Genomic DNA, 23058 nt, shown 5'->3' on the forward strand with positions numbered 1-23058 from the left:
ACTTGTCCTTGCAAGAGATAAATTATCACCCTCTGTAAAATAATCTACTCCCTGGATGGTGCAAATGGTTAACAAACTCAGCTGCTAACTGAAAGGATGGCAGCTCAAGTCCACCCAGAAGCACCTTGGAAGAAAAGCCTGGCAATGTATTTCCCAAAAACTAGCCACCGAAAACCCTATGGAGCACAGTTCTACTCTGATACACCTGGGGTCATTATGAGTTGGAATTGACTTGGCCACAACTGGTTTTTATAAAATAATCATCATCTGGAGTAGGCTTATCATAGGGCTTATCATGACTTGTGATTTAGCCAAACTGATTTACGACATGGGAATTGCAGAGGAATTAGAACAAAGTCATGGTCAAGGAATAAATTTAGGTAGATTGACATTCCCAGAATTGCTGTGATAAATGGGGCTGATGGAAGCACTTTCTTCCTGGATAATAAGGCTTCTGGAGCCCTGTGTGGTACAAACAGTTCACTTGGCTACTAACCAAAAGGGTGCTGGTTTGAACCCATCCAGTCAGATGATCATGAACTGGATGCGGGATCCAGTGTGAGAGAGAGAACTTTCCCAGAGCATTCACACACATTTGATGCAGACTACACCCTAAAGGAGACTTCCCCTACTTGAGAAGGTGGTGACTTGAGTCACACCCTTTAGTAAGGTGGTGACTCAAGATACATCCCTAATCCAGCCTCGTTAACAATCATGGACATAGAGGCTAAGATTCACAACACATCACAAAATGGAGGATAATTACATCAGATTACAAAAGACAACCATACGATACTGGGAATTGTGGCCTAGGCGAATTGACACATAACCCCAACCATCACCTGTTCCATACACTTTATTTGCATAGTCCAATGCAGTCATTGTGTTTGAGTCACAAAAACTATGGCTAGAAGAACCATATTAAATAATTCATTGCACAGTGCTCATCCCACCTTTTTAGATTTAGATAGTTAGGAGTAGCAATCTAAACCCAAAGTTAAAAAGCTAAACAAGGCAGCCTTCAAAACTGCTAAAAGCAGAGTGACAGTTTAATTTTAAGCACCTAATTATCTCTAAGGAGCCCTGGTGACACACTGGTTAAAGCAGTTGGCTGCTAACAGAAGGGTCAGCAGTTGGAACCCACCAGCCGCTCCATGGGAGAAAGTTGTGGCAGTCTGCTTCCATAAAGATTTACAGCCTTGGAAACCCTATAGGGTCACTATGAGTCAGAATCAACTCAATAGCAGTGGGTTTGGTTTTTTAAAATTATCTCTAAGAGGTAAAGTCCCCAACATCCATATTGGTTTTAGAAACTGCGCCTCCCCAAGGACGCAGTTCACCTCTGTTCGAGCTGGCTGTACCTCTCTGCATCCTCCTCCTCTCCTCCTGGACCCTGGCTGGCTTTCCCAGCTTGAGGTCTCCGGCAGCGTTTCTGGTAAACCGCAATGCTTATCAACTAGCCTCATTATCCTCAGGGGCATATTAAATATCAGATGAAAACACTGCAGAATTGGACAAGCAATTATTTAGCTTTACAATAATTTCTAATGATTAGACCTAGCCGATTTTTCACTTGCAGCAGTCAGAGACGAAGAAGAAAAACTGAGATGAGCTCACGGCTCTTGCTTGATTTTCAACAGTCTGGGAACAGGATGTGATCTGCAAGCTGCACAATCCAAAGAATACAAAAAGAGATGCAAGCCAGGGCAGCCGTTATGCTGGAGCTTAGCTTAGCTATCTTTTTACAAAATCATTCTGTTCAAATCTTCTCTCCAGTTGTTGTTTTCTCAAAGGTGGCTTTTACCCGCTGAAGCTGTCATTGGATAAAGAATTCCATGGACAGAGTGGGTTGAAAGAGAGTCAAACAGTAATCGAGTAGGGTCTGTGATGGAGAACCTTACATGCCAGTGACCCACTGGGGAGAAATGGATTGGCTACATTAGCACCTTAGAAAAACCATTTGCCATCCAGTCAATTCCAACTCATGGTAACCGCATGCATGCAAAATACACTGGAAGCTTTATAACACAAACAGCAGGCCTCTGTCTAGCCCCTGCCCACAGTCTGGTTTCTGATGGCCCAGAGTCTACCACTTTCAACTTCCAGAATTTCCTTGCTAGCTCACAGGGCTTTCAATGGCTGATTTTTTTGGAAATAGATCACCAGGCCTTTCTTCTGAGGTGCCTCTGGGTGAACTCCAATCTCCAAAGTTTCTGTTAGCAGCTGAGCACATTAACCGTTTGCACCACCCAGTGACTTGCGTCTTTATACATAGATAAGCTTACTAGACCTTCTCCACGTCAGACTTACCAATGCCCTGAAAGCCGGACGGCCAGCCACTACCTAAACAGATCGTGTCTGGGCCATACCCTTGTGGCATTTGTAAGCCAGCTGCCTCATCACTGCCAAGAAGGCCAAATGGCCAAATGCCACTACATCATATGCTAAGTCTTCTATCTTTTCTTTCTTCATTATTTTTTCTTTAAAGCAATCACACGTGTCAACATAGAGCTTGACATTGCTCCTCTCTATCTTGGAGGAAAGGTGTATTGATTTATTTATTCACTCATTCAACAAATAGTTGTGGAGGCACTGAATTCAGGCACTGAAATTACGGCAATGAATAAGACATAGAGCTCTTCTTCTAGCTGGGAGCCAAACAATAAACAAGTAAACAAATAAAGTAATTACAGATTGTGATAAGCAGCATGAAGGAAATAGTGTGTTAAGTGATGAAAACCAGCGGAAGCCACTTTAGATTCAGGAGTTTTCAACTTCTATTTGAGAAAAAATTGAAAGACTAGCAAAAGGTAGATCAGTTTATGAGCCCCATTACTTACGTGTCATTTGATGAATCCCTCGTCCTGCCCAGAAGAGGGAGACTTCTCCAGCATCAGTGGCTGGTAAAACTCTTCTTCCCTCAACTACACCAGTCAAAATCCATCTTGGCTCTGAGGATACCCTCTCTTATTCTAAGTTCCATCCTCTACAGAGGACTTGAGAGGAGCGGAGGAGCTGGACCAGGAGGCTGAGGAAGGGACCTCCACAGAAGCGCTGTGCCCACCTTTGCCTTCTATAGGCAACAGAGGCTGCCTCCCCTTTGGTCAGCCACAGCAAATCCTCACTCCCTCTCCCCAACTCTGATTCAGGAAAAGAGAGGGGCTAGCCAATTAACTAGGGGTAGTTTCTCTGTGAGGGCTCTGGAAAAGGAATACTTCTGGCCATAGGTCTTCATACCACGCTCTTGTTAACACTCATCCTTAAGAATGTTTCCATCATGAAGAGCAAATACCATAACTAGAATAATGGAATCATTATCCATATACCTAAGGGTCTCCATAGGAGCTGTGGTAGCACAGTGTTTACAGCACTTGGCTGCTAACTGAAAGGCTGGTAGTTCCAACCCACCAGCCTCGCCAAGGGAGAATTATGTGGCAGTCTGCTTTCATAAAGATTACAGAGCCTTAGAAACCCTGTGGGGCAGTTCTACTCTGTCCTATAGTGTTGTTATGAGTCGGAATCAACTCGACGGCCACAGGTTTTGTTTTAGGAAACTCTGGTGGCATAGTAGTTAAGAGCTACGGCTGCTAACCAAAAGATCAGCTGTTTGAATCCACCAGGGACTCCTTGGAAACCGTATGGGACAGTTCTACTCTGTCCTATAGGGTTGATATGAATTGGAATCGACTCAAGGGCAACGGGTTTAAGGACCTCCACTGTATTCATTTTCATCAACTGGTGGCCACTCATTAACCCTTAAGTTGAGCAGGCTAAACATGTGTAAGGAGTTTCTGGGTGGTACAAATGGTTAAGTACCAGACTACTAACCAAAATATTGGCAGTTCAAACTCACACAGTGGTGCCTCAGAAGACAGGCCTAGCAATCTGCTTCTGAAAGATTGCAACCTTGAAAACCCTATGGAGCAGTTCTACTCTGCACGCATGGGGTCACTATGATTTGGAATCCATTCAACTGGCAACTAACAACAGCAAAACTTGTTGTCTTTGTTATCTATGCTGCTGTAACGGAAATACCACAAGTGGATGGCTGTAACAAACAGAAGTTTATTCTCTCACAGTCTAGTAGGCTAGAAGTCTGAACTCAGGGCACCATATCCAGGGGAAGGTTTTCCCTCTGTTGACCCTCAGGGGAGGTCCTTGTCATCAATCTTCGCCTGGTTGAGTAGCTTCTCAGTGCAGGGACCCCGGGTCCAAAAGATGCGCTATTCTCCTGGGTCTTGTTTCTTGGTAGTATGAGGTCTCCCTGTCTCTCTGCTCGCTTCTCTCTTTTATATCTCAAAAGAGACTGATTCAAGACACAACCTAATCTTGTAGATTGAGTACTGCCTTATTAACATAACTTCAGCTAATCCCACCTTGTTAACATCATATAGGTAGGATTTACAATACATAGGAAAATCACATCAGATCACAAAATGGTGAACAATCACACAATACTGGAAATCATGGACTAACCAAGTTGACACATTTTTTTTTTTTGCTGGGGGAACACAATTCAATCCATAACACGTATAAACTGTGATCATTTATAACAGTGATATTTGTGTACTTTGTTTCTTTTTAGATAATTTTGTTCTCTAAAGAAGCTAGGAGTGAAAAAACAAAGAAGTTTCAAAATCCTTGGAAGCTTTTATCCATTTGGAGGAAATTTTATATCTTAAAATCACTGTGTGACTTAAATTGCTTCCAAAATATTTGCCCCCAAATGCCCAGTATCTTCAAAATAGAAAGATCCATGGGCCCATCAGACCCCTTTTATGAACGGTATAGTCTATAATCTCATCTACCTACATCGCTGCAAAATAAGTTTGCCAAATAAAACACAGGACACCAAATCAAATTTTAATTTCAGATGAACAACAAAACAGTTTTTAATATAAAAATTCTGAACTATAATATAAATTTGAGTATAGGAATGTCTCATAAGTATGTACAAGGTATACTTACACTAAAATATCATTCATTGTTTATCTGAAATTCAAATATAACTGAGCATCTTGTACTTTCATTTGTTAAATCTGCCAACCCCACCCCAAGAGAAAACATCTGAACCTCTCACAGTCCCCATCACCACTCACCATCGTGACCACCTTTATTCTATTCCTGATTCAAGCCTGGTCTTCAAGAATAAATGGGAATATTGTTTGACAGTGAGAAACAAAATTTAAGTCATTTGATGCTGATAAGGACTGAAAAATACCATCCCTATGGACCTGGTGAATAGGGAACTAGGCAAATTTTATGAAAACTAGATCATAAACATGCTCATTTTCAAAAGCCTCTACCATAATTTATGTATGTACACCTTGTACAATTGAAATCCAGACAGTTTGAATGCTGAAGCCAAGAGAAATAAGGCATTTTACAAATTCTTAAAACCAGTTAAGAGCTAGTGAGGCCGGGTTACATTTTATTTTGGTGTTTGTATTAATTTGGTGGGATTGCTTAACCTCAGCTCGTTCCTTGTCTTTCTCTCTCTCGGTGTCTCTCTCTTTCTGTCTGACTCTGTGTCTCCCCCTTTTTCTCCTCCCTCCTTGTCTTTCTCTCTTTCTTCCTGTAGTTACCTGAACAAGAATAAACACCTGACGGTTATTGACAAGGATGCATTTGGAGGAGTATACAGTGGACCGACCTTGCTGTGAGTAAGACATGAAGAGAATATTTGTCTGTTATTTATTTATTTATTTTGGAAGGGCGAGGAAGATTAAAAGGAGCAGCTGGTGTTCATGGCAGGCGATGTTGCTGTCTTAGATAAGGGCTCCTTCTGATGCTTTCCTGCCCAGCTGTACAGGCTACTCCTTGGAAGAAAGTCCATGTTCTTTGAGACTCAGAAGACCCTAGGCTCAAACATGTCATCCTGATGTCTTATCAGGCAGCCACCTCTGCATGGACATTCATAGAGGCTCTCTCACGGAAAAATAAGACACTTCACGTGCAGCCACTACCCCTCCGTCAGTAGAGGCTTGTGTGTGGCTGTGATGCTGAACAGGTTTCAGCAGAGCTTCCAGACTAAAGCTGCATGAGGAAGAAAGACCTGGCAATCTGATTCCAAAATTCAGCCAGTGAAAACCCTCTGGATCACAATAGCGCAACTGATCATGGGGATGGTGCAGAATTGGTCAGTGTTTCGTTCAATTGTGCATGGGGTCGCCATGAGTCAGGGGCCAATTAGATCAGAGCAGGATGGAAGGCTCCAAGAGGAAGGTCTTCTAGGAAGAAAATACCATTGATAGATTATCTGACGGGCTTGACCTTGTGAAAAACGGGTTTGAGATGTGTTTTACAGAACTTCTGGTGTAGGTAGGAAGACTTAGCAAGAGATACATTCAAATCAAATTATGCCAATAAAAAAGAGAGACAGACATCTCACGAAGAAACAAAAAAGCTTATACAAGAAAAAAGTGAAATCACAACACACTGTTTGGCCTAGCAGTGAACAGCAGAGTTGTAATAACCAAAATCCTGAATGTAGATTTAACAAATGTGTGTGTCCTAAAACTATTTCAAGAGTGTAAAAGGGTGTCTGGAGGGGAAATGTATGCATATGTGGAGTGACAGAAGAGAGCTAGGGCCTCACCTTCCGTAGTAGAGAGTCAATGGGTGAAATCTAAAACTGACAAATCAAGAAATATTTACAATTACGCAAAGCAATTCCAGAAGTTGAAATAGACTTTGGGCCATCAGAAACCAGGCTGTGGGGAGGGGTTAGACAGAGGCCTGCTGTTTGTATTATAAAGCTTCCAGTGTACTTTACATTTTGAAATAAGTCCATGTATTATTCTAATAAAAAATTTAATTTAATTTAAAAAGAAAGTAAGTGAGGAAAATAGAGACGTCAGCACCTGGGAGGCCAGTGGAAGGAAAGGAGGAAATGAAGAGAGGAGTCCAGCCTCATTCCTGAAATTCCAAGCACAGCTGTTGATTTAACATGCATTTGTTAACTAGTCATGCCTAGCCTTGTGACATCTCTTTAATTCTCATCCTGAGCTGCCCTCAGATTCTTCATTGCTTTACTTCCCACATATCTTCTCCCCATAACTAGATTTTAAGATCCTTGAGAATATGGACTGTGTCTCCCACTTTTTTTAATCCCCACACCTTAAAAGAGAAGATAGCAAGTATTCGATAAATATTTCATGAATTGTAACTGAATATCAAATAGCAGTAATGGGCATTTGGTGTAAAAGCCAAACTTAGAAAATCTTAAGTCCATTTAAAGTGCAGAGAGCTGTATTTGTACTTCTACCTCATAAAGGTTTTTGCAAAAGAGCGCAATCATTTCTAACAGTTAACAAAAACAATGCAACTCGCCCACTTAGTTTACTACCTTTTTTTCAAGGTCATTTCTCAAAACAGAATCTAATTTAAAACAAATGCAACATCTAGAGTAAGAAAATCGATTCTCTAATCTTTGCTATTAAAAAAAAGAAAAAGCATTTGTAATTTAATAACATTTTTTACTTAGCGATTTTTTTAATCAAGGTATGCGATCTCATTTTCTATATTTATACTTTCTGTTTTTGATTACCTTGTTTTCTTTTAATCACATTTTGAAAGAAGCTCTTGGTGTTTATAATCCCAAAGGAAAAAACAGACTGAAATGCAATGCCTTTCACAACAGCAGGAGTTCTCTAATGTCTAAATTATGTAACCCATTTTTATAAGCTTTAGTGTACCACTGAAAATTACTTTGATAGTCTCACTTAATATTATATCTCCTAAGAAATCTCTATGATAATATCCTTGAGTTTTCCTTACACGTATCAACAAAAACAAAGTTCAAAAATAAACTTTTGTTGCTATTAGCTAATCAAATTAATCATTTGAAAATCCAAGGGTGGTGGCACTGCCATTTTGGTTTAGAGAAAGTAAGCCTTTTATTAATGATTCTCACAAGACCGCACTTTTACGTGGTTGAAAAATTACTACAGGATTCTTTTTAGCATGCCTGGAGTCCACAGACGTGTTGAATACATGATTTTTTAGGTTGCTCCTAGGCAAAATAATTTTTTCTTGAGGTATAATCTATAAACAATAATATGCACATATTTTAAGGATTCAGTTTGATAAAGTTTGACAAAACTATGTTACACCACCCCAATCAAAGCTTAGAACATTTCCGTCATCCCAGAAAGTTCTGTCATGCTGCTCCACCCTTCCATAGACAACCACACTCTTTATTTTTCTTGGGTAAATATATAGGAGCCTGGGTCCTAGGCTAGGCATGTGTTTAAGTTTATAGCTGCCAAACTATTTTCCGAAATGGTTGTTTCATTTTCTTTTCCCACCAGCAAGATAGGAGAGATTCACACTAGGCAACACCTTGTATTCTCAATCTTTTGGATTTTAGTTATTCTGGTAGATGTAAAGTGGTATCTCTTAATGGTTTTAATTTGTATTCCTGTCGATTCATGATGTTGAAGATTTTTTCATATGTCTACTGGCTACTTGTATACTTTTTATGAAATGCTTGTTCAAATCTTAACCCATTTTTTTTATTGGGTTGTTCGTCTTTTTATTATTGACGATATTCTGGGTAATTTTTTGGCCTAGACCAAAATCAGTTTTAGTCCTAACTAACACCCTTCCTGAGTCCCTAGGTAGTTCAAATGGTTAACACGCTTAACTGCTAACCAAAAGATTGGAGGTTCAAGTCTATCCAGAGGCACCTGAGAAGAAAGTCTTTGCAACCTGCTTCCAAAAAATCAGCCATTGAAATCCGTATGGAGCAAAGCTCTACTCTGACACACATGATGTCACCATGACTTGGAGTCGACTTGACAGCAACTGGTTACCACACCTGTGCCATGCAAATTTCATCCTGTCTTGCCCTTTTCCCTTGCCTTGCTAAGGAGAAATGACTAATCCAAAACAAAATAGTGCAAGGTGTTCATTGACTCACTTATTTGATGAGCATTTTATTGAGCACCTACTGAGTTCCATAAAGGTTATAAGACTGAAAAAAACACAGCCACTGCTTTTAAAGACTTTACAATCAAATTCAGGAGAAACGTGAATAAGTAACTATAAGTTTAAATGTAAAAAGAGCCGTAAGAGATATTTAGAGAATCAAGTTAACATTTCTGAGTAAGGGGGTGTCATGGGTGTGGTTGTGCGTCAACTTGGCTAGGCCATGATTCTCAGTGGATTGATAGTCGTATGATGGTGTGATCACCTCCATGATGGGATCTGCTATGAGTGGCCAATCAGTTGAAGGGGAGTTTCCTTGGGCGTGTGGCCTGCACTGAATATAAGCGGTTATTCCGGCAAGGTTCATGGGCTTTTCCTCGCTCTGTATCCTGTAGCTGGCTCCTATTCTTCTGACCTCCGGTTCTTGGGACTTGAGCTAGTGGCTTACCTGCTGTCTTCCCTGATGATCTTTGGGATTCATCGACCTTCATAGCCTGTGAGCAACAGCTCTGTTCTCCCACCTACCAATCTTGGGTTCACCAGCCCCTGTGGCTGCATGCATCAGGAGAAGCCTCTATCCTGACCCACAGACTTGGGACGTTCCAGCCTCTCCCACAGCGTGGGGCATTTCCTTGATATAAATCTCTCTCTATATATATTTATATGCTTCACTAGAGAACCCAGCATAAGACAGGGGATCAGCAAAGGCCTCATTAAAGATGGTAGTATTTGAGAAGTGCTTTGAATAAAGCACAGAATTGCAGCAGACAGAGATAGAGTTATGAGAGAAAGAACAAAGGCAAGTCTAAGGAACACACAGGAGATGTTCAGAGAACTAAAAATATAATTTAGTCTGGTTTTTGGTTTAGTCCAACTCATAGCAATCCTATAGGACAGAGTAGAACTGCTTCATAGGGTTTCCAAGGCTGTAAATCTTTACGGAAGCAGACTGCCACATCTTTCTCCCATGGAGTGGCTGGTGGGCTCGAACTGCTAACCTTTCAGTTAGCAGCCAAGTGTTTAACCACTGTGTCACCAGGGCTCCTGTCCAAGGGATAAAGGGAGTTATATGAAAGATGTGGTCAAATCATATTGTGGAGAACCTTTGGACCTGACTCAGCGGGTAAAGGTGATCCACTGAAGGGTTACCATGGAAATATAATAATAGTTGTATAATCCATCATAGTTTACGGTTTTGTTCAACTCACTCCCATGGTGTCATGCCTTCTTTCCTTTGCCTCTGTCCACCCTTAACCCTAACCAACATTAATCCTGGGTACCTCTGTCCAAGTGGCTTGGCCAGAATTGCCCATCTGTACTTCCTTGCTTTTTGGCAGGCACTAGACCTTGTCATGAAGTGGTTAAGAGCTCGGCTGATAACCAAAAGGTCAGCAGTCTGAATTTACCAGCCACTCCTTGGAAACACTATGGGGCAGTTCTACTCTGTCTTATAGGGTCGCTATGAGTCAGAATCAACTCGAGGACAATTAAAAAAAAAAATAGTGCTATTGAATAGGTTTGGTTTTTCTGGTTTAGACCTCCCTTAAAGGTGAGGAAAACCAAGCCCCAAAGACCTAATTAGCCCAAAGCTCCTTGTCTCCTTTTCTGTGCTTGCCAAGTGGATCCCGAGAAATAGCAATCTTGGAGAGAAAAGGAACCTGCTGGAGGGCAAAGCCAAGGGAGGTTTGTCCACTACACTGCTTTGCTCACTGACTGTGAAATGAGTTTCAAATAGACTCTCAGGCAGCAAGCCAGACCTATGTCAAGAGAGCCAAGTTGGGGAAGCAACCAAAGTGGTTCATCCCTTCTAAGTCACACACACACACACACACCACACATCTCAGAGGCACAGCAAAGGAGAGGGTCTGCAACACCTTTGTGGAGTAGGTGAGAGCTTCAAGAAAGGTCATACATCTAGGTCAATTGGCATAACAAAGTTTATTAAGAAAGTGTTCTGCATCCCACTTTGGTAAGTGCAATCTGAGTTCTTAGAAGCTAGTGAGTAGCCATGTAAGATGCATCAATTTATGCCAGCCCACCTGGAGCAAAGAAGAATGAAGAACACCAAAGACACAAGGAAAATATAAGCCTAAGAGACAAAAGGAGCCAAATAAACCAGAGACTACATCAGCCTGAGACCAGAAAAACTAGATGGTACCCGGCTACCACCAATGACCACTCTGACAGGGAACACAACAGACAGTCCTTAACGGAGCAGGAGAAAAGTGGGGTGCAGAACTGAAATTCTACTAAAAAGACCAGACTTAAATGGTCTGACTGAGACTGGAGAAACCCTAGAAGACATGGTCCCCAGACTCTGTTAACCCAGAACTAAAACTATTCCCAAAGCCAACTCTTCAGACAAAGAATAGACTGGACTATAAGACATAAAATGATACTCATGAAGAGTGAGCTTCTTAGTTCAAGTAGATACAGGAGACTAAATGGGCAGCTTCTGTCCAGAGGCGAGATGAGATGGCAGCAAGTGATAGGAGCTGGTTGACTGGACATGGGAAATCCGAGGTGGAAAGGAGAAATGTGTGGTCACATTATAGGGATAGCAACTAGGGTCACATAACAATGTGCGTATAAATTTTTGTATGAGAAACTAACTTGAGCTGTAAACTTTCACCTAAATCACAAGAAAAGAAAAAGAAAGGTCACAGGAGAATTTGAAGAGGAAGAATTGACAATTACCCTTTCAGAATTGTGTACATGCTGGCATCTTGCCAAGAACAAGCAGGTGGTCTACACTAGCCCTAGGAATCTTCAAACCAGAGGAGTTTTGTGGACAACTCAGGATACTTGGTTCTCAAAATATTCTAATTTATCAATTGGTAGCATTTCTTATTACCATATCCTCTGATAAAAGAAATCTATAATGATAGAGTTTACTTCTTAGAACTACAGGTAGTGTCTGAATTACAGTGGGGTTCCATTCCAGCAACTCTGTCATAAGTCAATTTTGACATAAGTTGAATACTTCCTTTTTTTTTTTTTGGTTTTCGTTATTATTGTCCTCACAACTGGACCAATAAGCAACATCATGATAAATGGAGAAAAGATTGAAGTTGTCAAGGGTTTCATTTTACTTGGATCCACAATCAACAGCCATGGAAGCAGCAGTCAAGAAATCAAAAGACGCATTGCATTGGGCATATCTGCTGCAAAGGACCTCTTTAAAGTGTTGAAGAGCAAAGATGTCACCTTGAAGACTAAGGTGCACCTGACCCAAGCCATGGTATTTTCAGTCACATCATATGCATGCGAAAGCTGGACAATGAATAAGGAAGACCAAAGAAGAATTGATGCCTTTGAATTGTGGTGTTGGTGAAGAATATTGAATATACCATGGACTGCCAAAAGAACAAACAAATCTGTCTTGGAGGAAGTACAACCAGAATGCTCCTTAGAAGCAAGGATGGCAAGACTGTGTCTTACATAATTTGGACATGTTGTCAGGAGGGATCAGTCCCTGGAGAAGGACATCATGCTTGGCAGAGTACAGGGTCAGCGGAAGAGGAAGACCTTCAATGAGGTGGATGGACACAGTGGCTGCAACAATGAGCTCAAGCATAACAACGACTGTAAGCATGGCTCAGGACCGGGCAGTGTTTCATTCTGTTGTGCCTAGGGTCACTATGAGGTGGAACCGACTCAACAGCACCTAACAACAACAACATCTTTATAAATGCAATCTTTGAACATCTGTGAGCAAACATATGAAAATGATAACATTAGCAAATTACATACTCAACACTGTATGTAGCATATATTACTAATGATAAGATATTAAAAAAAAAAGTCATAAGTGGGCTTGTTGTAACTCAAGTGTGTCGTAAGTTGGGAACTGCTTGTATTGAGAAATCATTTGTAGTACCCAACTAGGTAGCTGACTCTTGGTGGAAAAGAGGTGATGGAGTTATTGTAAAGACCCTCAAAGCCATGCAAAGCAAACCTTTGTGTTTCTTCAATCAAATAAACTACAACTACTATCATCCTCAAAAGCTTTGAATTAAAAATAATAATAAGTTCTCCAAAGCGCTGGGAGCCACCATCCTCAACGACAGTGCATTTTATATCAAGGGATTTAGTCTGAAGAGATGTTTTCATATCTATGCCAGGCCAAAGAATAAACTAGGATGATATTTTATCCTAAGAAAGAATAACTCACAAATCCATAAACTGTTTCTTTTAATATGGCTTTGCTGAAGTTAATTGTTTAAACAGGGGCTTTTACCTAGATCAAAGCTGATAGAACATAAAAGAATAGTTGTTGAATATGAATCTAATGGTTAACAAGCTTGTAAGATTTTCTAAACCATGAAAATTCTGAACAATTTTATTAGCTAATTATCACTATTTAGCCAGGAGACCCCAACAGTGATGAATCTTAAGAATAAAAATCAAATAGGAGGACAATTTTTTTTTTTTTACTGTTCCTCCTTTGCAAACCCAAAACTCATTCTGTCAAGTCAATTCTGACTCCTATAGGACAAAATAGAACTGCCCCACAGGGTTTCCGAGGAGTGGCTGGAGGATTCGAACTCACAGCCTTTTGGTTAGCAGCCGAAAGCTTAACCGCTGTGCCACCAGGGCTTCCCTTTGCAAACGAAGTATAAATAAATCCACCATTTAGTGAGTGTTTACCAAGCTCCAGATTCTGTGTTAAACATTATCATATAAATTTTATCTCATTCTTTCAACCCTAAATGATTCTGACTTTTCTAATTCTAAACCAGTAAAACCAGTTGCGTTGCATCTACTCTGACTCATGGCAACCCATGTGTGTCAGAGTGGGACTGTGCTCCTGTCTACACGGGGTTTTCAATGGCTGACTTCTCAGAAGTACGTCACCAGGGCTTTCGTCCAAGGTACTCTGTATAGACTTGAACCACCAAACTTTCAGTCAGCAGCCAAGCTCATTAACTGTTTGCACCTCCCACGGACCCCTTTCCAACACTATTCCTCTCATAATCGTTGGAGATTTTATGCATTTTAAGTCCCAAATATTTGTGTGATGTTATTGGAAAAGAGATTTCATGCAACAAAATAAATGAGGCAAAAGTCATTTGTACTCTCTTTTGCAGCAAGATTTACTCATGCATTTACAAATAATTAGATGATATTGGGAACAACCTAACAGGTGGGAGGGATAAATCAACCTCGGGTTAAATTTTTCAGTAAACAATCCACAAACGCGAACAGAGCAGTTTTTGATGTGCGCAATTCTTAGGCACAGGATTCTTCCCAAGTAAATATGCATGGGTACTAAATTCTTTGACACTTCTAGGAGTTTTACTCCTTCATTCTGACACACTCTCTCTGCCAAGTCACTGAAATCCATTTTGTTATGTTCTGCCTCTGAGTCTAAAAGAAATGATACATCTTAAAGTGGGCTTTTTATTTCTCACAGGTAACAGCAAGCCCTATCCTTTTTCTGCTGGTGATGGTCAGTTTGTGTGTGTTTGGGGTGGAGAGAGGATGGAATCCAACATTGAGAAGGAAATGTTGTGTGTTTGTGTTTCATGTATGACAATTGGCAGTGACTTGCCAGCGTTTCCTCTTGTCACTCTAGTAGAGCGCTATTAAACTTACTGAATTACGGTGTACGGGCAGTTTTTCACTGCAGGATCCATTAGGCCGAAACAATGAATTCCATGAGATTACATAGGTCGTGAAAGCCATAGGTGTAAACGAAATGTAATTATACAAACTCGGGGGGAGGGCGGAAGGAGGATAACAGTGATATCTCAGCAAAACAAAAGCAATTTTATTTGTCCATCATAGACTTTGAGAAAAACTTAATAATTTATGATCATTGAAATCTTTAGAAAAGCTTTTTTTTACTAATAATAACGGCCGTTGTTAAGCTTCAGCTATGTGCTAGGTCCTTACAGATAGCAGCATCTCCTTGAGCCTTGTTAACTTTCCAGTTGTTGTTAGTTGCCCTCAAGTTAGCTCCAACTCATGGTGGCCTTATGGATAATAGAACCAAACGTTGCGTGGTCTGGCACCATCTTCATGATTGTTGTATCCAGTAGTAGGTATTATTATCCCTATTGTTATCCCTATTTTACAAATGAGAAAACTGTGGTGCAGAGATTATCAGGTAAGCTACCCAAGGTTACCTGGTCATAGTGGTGGTGCACAGATATAAATCCAGTACTAACTAACTCAGAAATACAATATCTTTCTAGCACGCCAGGTCAGCCCTTTTCATGGACGCTTTTTCTCATACCTGCTGCAATTCTTTAACTTTTCTTGATCATTTTCTTAAATTTATGCTTAAAATCATCCAGTGGCTTATCATCTCAAGCAAAAAAAAAAAGCCATAGTCATCACAAATAGCCTACACGGTCCTATGCTGTTGGTCCCCCAGAAGCCTCCCATTATCTCTGGTCCCATCTCCTATTTCTTTCCTCCTCCATCACTCTACTCCAGCCACACGGAACAGGTCACCCCAGGCATGTTCACACCTTGCAGTAGCTGTCCCTCTACCAAGAAAGTTCTTTCCCAGGTATCCATGGGGCTTGCTTCTTCATCTCCTTCAAGTCTTTGCTTAAATGTAAGCTTCTCATTAAGGTCTTCCCCGAATACCTTGTTTAAATTTCCAGTATACCCACCCACTCCTTGTCCCACCTCCCTGCTTCATTTTTCTCCATGATGTTTATCTAGATATTTACTTACTTGTGTTCTCACTGTCTCCCTCCATTAGTACATAAATGCAATGCGAGAAGGAATTTTTGTCTATTTTTTCCACTGTTGTAACCCCAGTCCCTTGAACAATGTTGACACGTAGCAGAAACTCATTAATATTTGTTGAGTGATGAAGAACTTCAAGCCAAAGCAATGGGTGGAGCAAGAATAGTCTCATTTTTCTGTTCATCAATTGTTTGTCTTGGCATTAAAGTTAGAATAAGAATATCTCTCTCCTTATGGGTTCTCTGAAAATCAGCACACAGTAGCTAACAATTGAAGGAGGTGAAGAAACAAGCCCCATGGATATCTGGGAAAGAACTTTCTTGGTAGAGGGACAGCTACTGCAAGGTGTGAACATGCCTGGGGTGACCGGTTCCATGTGGCTGGAGCAGAGTGATGGAGGAGGAAAGAAATAGGAGATGGGATCAGAGATAATGGGAGGCTTCTGGGGGACCAACAGCATAGGACCGTGTAGGCTATTTATGATGACTGTGGCTTTTTTTGCATAAGATGATAGGGCACTGGATGATTTTAAGCATAAAGATAATGCAAATTCATGTTACAATTCCATCTTCATTTGAGAAAAGTAGTAAAGGCATTTCCTTTTACTGGTGTACATTGACACCTTGGGAATCTTAAAGCAGAATATCCAATTTTAAAACATGCTAGTTATTGGCTAACACTGTAGAAGCATGAACAGTTTATATAAAAAGGAGTTTAGGTGAATGTCCTCCTTCCTCAGTGCTGCTTTTGGGCCACTCTCCCCTCCTTCTTCCTAAAAGCCCTCTCCAACTTTGACTCCCAGGTCATCAGACATACCACCTAATGTCAGTTTTATTGTTATCCATGAGCCCAAAGTCATTTTATTTAATTTATTGAAGGTCTGAGCTCCTGACTCATTTTTACTGGCCTCCCCAATACTATTCCTCTCATAATATTTGGTTATTTCACTGCCCACATAGGTCATTTTTCCTATACTCTAGCCTCTGACCTTCTCTCCTCCAATAAGCTTACCCTCTGCTCTCCCTCCAACCTTCACGTCCACGACCATACCCTCTTGTCATTACCAATGACTACAAACCCTCTATAATCTCAACTTCAAACATCCTACTGTCTTTCTATCTCTTTCCTGTCAATATGTTTATTCCTTCAAGTCTTTGATCCTATGAGGAGCTATAGTCCGTTACTAATGTTTCACTGTCCCTCACCTTTCTTATGTCTTCACTCCTTCCTTATGCAGCTTAAATTCCATGACCCATCATCATAATCACTGACTTGTACACACAACCAACTAACTACCTTGCCCTCTCCCTCATCATTCTTGCCTGGCAAAACTCAGCCCTGGTTAAATTCAACTCCTGCCTCCTGTGGGCCTGGACCCTTGCAGCTGAGCATGGCATGTGGTTTCACCTCAAATCATTCACCATAAATCAGCCCTAAATACTACCCAGCAATCACACCCCATTTCCCTATTCAGTCTCCCACTCACCTAGATGATCATGTCATACCTCCTCACCTTTCTTCAACCCTCTATTTCTTCCCACCCATTCTCATGCCCAATTGACCACCTTGATTTCCTTTTCATTGAGAATAAAATCAATCAGAAGAGAATTCCTCATGCTCCCACCACCACATCTTCCCATTTTCCTGCACCTGTGTCCACATCCTCTGTCTCACCTCCTATATTTTAAATCACTTTTTAAGACCAGCCCCTTCGCTAGGGTCCTGGGTCCCATCCCTTCCAACAACTCAAGTGTATTGCTATAGCAGTCCTCTCCCTTCAGTTATATATCATCCATGTGTTACTCTCTACTGGATTATTCCCACCAACATTTAAATATGCTGCAGTTTCTTCCATCTTACAACAGTTTTTCTTGAACCTATAGATTAAAAGACATCTACTGCTCCTTAGAAGCAAGGATGCTGAGACTTTGCCTCATTTACTTTGGACACATCATCAGGAAAGACCAATCGCAGTAGAAAAGTACATCATGGTTGGTAGAGGGTCAGCGAAAACAAGGGAAACCCTCAATGAGATAGATTGACACAATAGCCAAAAGTGAGCTCAAACATAACAATGATCATGAAGATGGTGAAGGACCAGGCAACATTTCATTCCCTTATACATAAAGTCACCATAAGTCAGAGCCCACTCAATGGCCACTAACGATAAGAGATGTATCACCCACATGCAATACCTAGGTCTGCCTGGATCCTGAATCTAATGAGACAACTACCTCACCCCTCTTGAAACATCGATTAAATATTTTATGACCTTAAAAATTTATTTTTTAAGACTTTTTTTTGTCTTTTAGGGATACATATTAAAATATAATTTTGAAATATCCATTCAACTCCATACCCACTTCTCTCACCTCCTTCAGATCTTTCCTCAGCTATCTCCTCAGTGAGGCCTCCAGTCTCTAATGGTGACTCTACTTCTCGGTTCTTCTTTTCCCTCTTCCCTGCTTTACTTTTTCCCACAGTACTAATATATTACACAGTTATTTTTTGTTTAATTGTCCCTCCTCTCTCCACTAGAATGTAAGCACTAGGAGAGCAGAAATTTCTGTCTGTGTAGTGTACTACTCTAGCCCCAATATTTAAAACCGTACCTGAGACATAGGCAATCGAAAAATATTTGTTGAATGAACGAATATCATATTTTTAAATTCTTATAAACAATTTATTAGACAAGCTGACTCTCTTGAACTTATAGTTTTTAAGCCTTTAGGTTATTTTTTAATTCAGTATTGTAGGGGTGCTATGAGTCAGAATTGACTCGACAGCAATGGGTGGTTTTTTGGGTATTGATAAATTAATCAAATTGCTTTTTAAGCAGTAAACAAATCTTTCTATTCTTAGATGCATTTTACCTACCAATTTACAGACGTGACTGCACATTTATAATGGAGCAGCTTCTGCATGTTGACCTTTAGAAAAACCCACACATATTACAGGCAAACCGAAAAGAGATATTGAACTACTTTACTGTGGGAACATTAGCTAGCCAACTATTGCTTTTTTAATTTGCAATTGGATTTTAAATAAGGATCAATCATGATGTCAAAATATCTCACAAAAATGAAAATTGTTCCAATGTTTGGGGGTACTAGAGTTCATAACTGCTTCTGAGGAGCAATTTGTCCTTCCTGTGACTTTAAATATTAGTGGGCTCTTTTCTTCTGGCATCATTAAAAGTCAATTGATGTATATTGACCTGTGTATGACATTGCAGGACTTAGTCTCTCCAAATACAGGTCCTTTTACTTTCATTAGATACATAACTGGAGATGGTTCCCATAACCTAGGCAATTAAACTGCAAATTGTCGGCCAGGACTCAGGTCAGCTGCATTTTATTTTGTGAGTAAATACTTGCTAGGGACAAATTCTCATGGAGTTCAGTGCCTACTGCTTGATGAGCTCTTTGAGGAGACTATCAAGGTCAACGAGAGAGTTCCTCCCACCAGTGACATCATTAAGGGTGATGTCACCCAGTGTGGTAACTCATGGTGTCAGACCCCCCAGTGGACTTCCTCCCCTACCGGGCCATACAGAATCGTTAGTAATGTTTTTTGTACTAATGTTACTCATAAATTGTAATTCCCATATATCACTCCTTCTTTTTCTTTAGTTACTACTACATTTTCAAAAAAGTTATTGACATAGGATCACAAATACTAATTACTAATTAAAGCTGGATCCAAAAGATTCTTTTAGAATTCAGATCCACATGTTTTCTGCTAGATCAAATATTGATCGGGCAATGGTGGCAAGGAGGCTTAACATGTTTTAGTAATTCCCAGACTTCTAATTTGGGCAGCTGAGTGGATGGAAGTGCCAGTTACTACAATGGGGAAAACAGAGGAGGAGCAGGTTGGAATGGGGGATCAAAAGCTCAGTTTTGAATGTACTTGTTAAGTTGGAGATGCCTGTGAGGCATCCAAGTAGAGATGTCGAAAAAGTAGTTGGATGTACAAGTCAAAATCTGGATTGTGGCAGTATTTCCCAGGTTCTTTGCTTTTGGCTTAAGGTCAGATAAACTCCAAATTGGGGCAAGGAGGAAATTAGCCTTCTTTGAGCACCCACTATATGCCAAGCACCCATTATGTTGCAGGCGTTTCTGTCATAGTTTTACCCACATTTCAAACACCTGATTTCTACATGCCAACCCAAGCACCCTCCCGGTTCAGCCCCACTGCGATCCAACTAGAGGCCACCTGGGATACTCTGTGCAAACACTGAAACCATGGAATCAATTCCTCTCTCCCAGGTTCCTAATGAGTCTCTGGAGGGTTTCTGCACCCGAATCTGTGCTAAAAGATTCCATGAGGTCTGAAGTTAGAGGTAGAGAAAAACCTGAGAGCCCAAGACCTGAAAGGAGAAAGTGCCATCCTTGGTTTGCTGAGTCTCTTTGGATGCAACATGCCTTGTCTCTTTGTCTTAATTACAGCATCTGCCTGCTTCATAAAAATGCTCTGAGAATTAAAATGAGCTTCTGAATCACCTGGAGAGTTTCTTAAACAATGCATATTCCCAGGCTCCACCATCAGAGATTATAATTCAGTTGGTCTGGTATATGGTTCAGAGTGCGAATGGTTAACACGCTGACTGCTAACTGAAAGGTTGGTGGTTTGTGTCCACCCAGAGGTGCCTCAGAAGAAAGGCCCGGTGATCTACTTCCAAAAAATCAGCCATTGAACACACATGAGGTCTCCGTGAGTCAGAGTCACCTCGACGGCACGTAGTTTTGGTTGGTTTGGTATGTGGCTTAGGAGTCTGCATTGCAAGGGAAACTCAGGGCGATCCCCAGGCCAGAAACACGGATTTACAGAGTATTGTGTTGTCAGTTTTCACCACCTACTTGACTCACTGATATTCCCACCATTTAGATTACTGTGGCAGTTTTAAAATATGTCACTGAATTCTTTGACACTCCTTCCATGGAGTGGTGGATCCTATATCCCCCATCTTTGAATCTGGGCAGGCTTGTTACTGCTGTAGTCAAAAAAATATGGAAGAAGTGACACCATGCGACTTCTGAAAACCAAAAACCTGTTGTCACTGAGTCAGTTCTGACTCATGGTGACCCCATGTGTCACTGAGTATTCTGCTCCATACGGTTTTCTTGGCTCTAATTTTCACAGAAGCAGATCGCCAGGCCTTTTTTCTGTAGTGCTGCTGGGTGGGTTCAAAGTGCCAAACTTGAGGTTCATAGATGATCACGAACTGCAAGTGCCACCCTGAGACCCTGTGTGACTTCTGAAGCTAGGTTTAAAAAGGCTGTGCACCTTCTGCTTGGTTCTTTTAGGGTATTTGCTCTCTGGGTGCTTCCTCTCAGGGCATTCCTTATCAGAACCTGCGAGCCATGATGTGAGAGGCCCACGTCACTTGGAAGGGCCACACCAACAGTCCCAGCTGAGCTCAGACTTTGAGCCATCTCAGCCCTGGCACTTTATGTGTAAGCGAGGGATACTTCAGATGATTCCAGCCCCGAGCCATGGGGTCGCCCCAACTTTCAAGTCTTCCCAGCTGAATCCCAGACATCACAGAGCAAGGGCAATGCATCCGCACCACGCCCTGTGTGAATTCCTGACCCACAAAACCTATACTCATAATAAAAAGATTGTTGTTTTATGCCACTTAGTTTTGGGATGTTGTATTATGCAGCAGTAGTAACTAGAATAGTTACTATTTTCTCCAAAAAATCTATTAAAAGGCAAACACTTTCCTTAGAAGAATAAACTCTTTCAGATGAAGACGATGAGTGTATCCAGCAGAGAGCAAATCAGGGCAAAAGAGTTAAGAGATGCTCTCCTGTTTAGCCTACATGAAAACAGCACTGAAGAACAAGACACATAAGTTGCTTCCAGACTAATGGAGACAGAAAGATGGGCACATCTTGAAGGCAATGTAGCCAAAGGGGAAAGAGATGCTTTCTGGGGGAGTTGGCAAAATCCAGCTTCGTTTACTTCAGTTGTGCTGAAGACTGGCTCTAAAAATCCCTCAATCACCTCACTAACTGCAAAGTTTTCCCCAGACATGCCTGCTTAATACTAACAATTGCCTCGGGATCCTATGCTAACAAGGACCAAGGATAATTCTTACCAGCAGGCAAGTTTGGGATATTCACAACAAAATAGCAAACAGCACACTTACCCCAACAGTCCCAGTTCTGCCAGAAGAAGGGTTGAGTACAGGTGCTTCGTGTTGAGTTACAAGCTCTAGCAGACTTGAACCCTGAGACTGTAAATCTCAGCTAAGTCCAATTATAGTGATGGGGAGGAAGGAGTTATAAATACTGGAATTCACTTGCTAATTAGATGTAAAAGAAAACATAACTGCCTTCCCTAAGGAATACAGCAACAGGTTTGATGTTTTTTCCTTTTGGTTTAAGGAACATTTAGTGAATATTTTAAGTGATAAAATATAAAATAAGAGGACTGTAAGGTTAAATATCTGTCATCTTATTCAAGCTATCGTGTAGTGCCAGTAAAAGAACGACAGAGCAAGACGGGTAACCTGGACTCTCTGGGATTGAAAAAAAACAGGGAATGTCACCCTAATAAAGCATGAATTTAATTCTACTTTAGAAACAGCTAATGTCTACGTTGTTCTCAGCCTCACCTCCCACATTCCCAAACTCCTTGCTTTCAGAAGTGACTTGAATCTCATTTCAGATTTGTAAATGTAAATACATGAGTTTTCTTGCCAGGAATACAACTGCAGCGTTCTAAAGACCCTGTGGGAGGTTGTCCTCAGTCACGAATTCACAGTGGGACTAGTTATCACTCCCAAGCTCTGCATTATTAGGGGGAGATTTTCCCGATATTGGTGATGATCCATGTCAGCAGTTTATCAATCCAAAACCCTAGTCCCATGGGGGCTGAGAGCAATTCAGGCCCCTCTGAGCCTGTTCAGTTTTATTCCTCTTACCCTTTCAGACTCTTTAATGGTTATATAGTATAGCTTTCCGGAGTAAAACTGACATTTGCCTCAATTCCAAGAGTTTGCAGGTATTGCAGCAGATGAAATGGCTGTGGAAATCTTATTTGTATTGCTACATACTGCGGTTCCAAGCAAGAAAAAAGGGAGTCCCTTCTAAAATATTAGCTTAAAACTCATTGTCATAGAGTCTATTCCAACTCATAGCGACCCTACAGGAAAAAGTAGAACTGCTCCATAGGATTCCAAAGGCTGTAATCTTTATGGGAGCAGACTGTCACATCTTTCTCCCAAGGAGAGGCTGGTGAGTTCAAATCACCAATCTTTCCATTAGCAGCCAAGCACTTTAAGCACGGCACCATCAGGGCTCCAAAATACTGGCTTAGAAGCTCAATACCACTCCTTAAAACAAACAAACCCATTGTCATCAAGTCAATTTCAACTCATAGCAACCCTATAAGGCAGAGTAGAACTGCCCC

At 41.0% G+C, this 23058-nt stretch overlaps 1 protein-coding gene across 2 annotated transcripts in view; it reads left to right on the forward strand.

Moving 5' to 3' along the window:
* Positions 1-23058, forward strand: part of TSHR (thyroid stimulating hormone receptor) — a 178368-nt gene that overhangs the window by 140771 nt on the left and 14539 nt on the right. Inside the window, exons 8-9 of one of the 2 annotated variants that reach the window (XM_010588790.3) lie at positions 5582-5659; positions 5813-6047. In XM_010588790.3, coding sequence (XP_010587092.1) covers positions 5582-5659; positions 5813-5882 — 148 coding nt within the window. In that variant the 3' untranslated portion in view covers positions 5883-6047. Of the gene's footprint in view, positions 1-5581; positions 5660-5812; positions 6048-23058 lie in introns of those variants that run through there. The other variant, XM_003408804.4, reaches the window with a different exon arrangement.

Source organism: Loxodonta africana, chromosome 10, assembly GCF_030014295.1.
Source record: "Loxodonta africana isolate mLoxAfr1 chromosome 10, mLoxAfr1.hap2, whole genome shotgun sequence".
Lineage (NCBI taxonomy): Eukaryota > Metazoa > Chordata > Mammalia > Proboscidea > Elephantidae > Loxodonta > Loxodonta africana.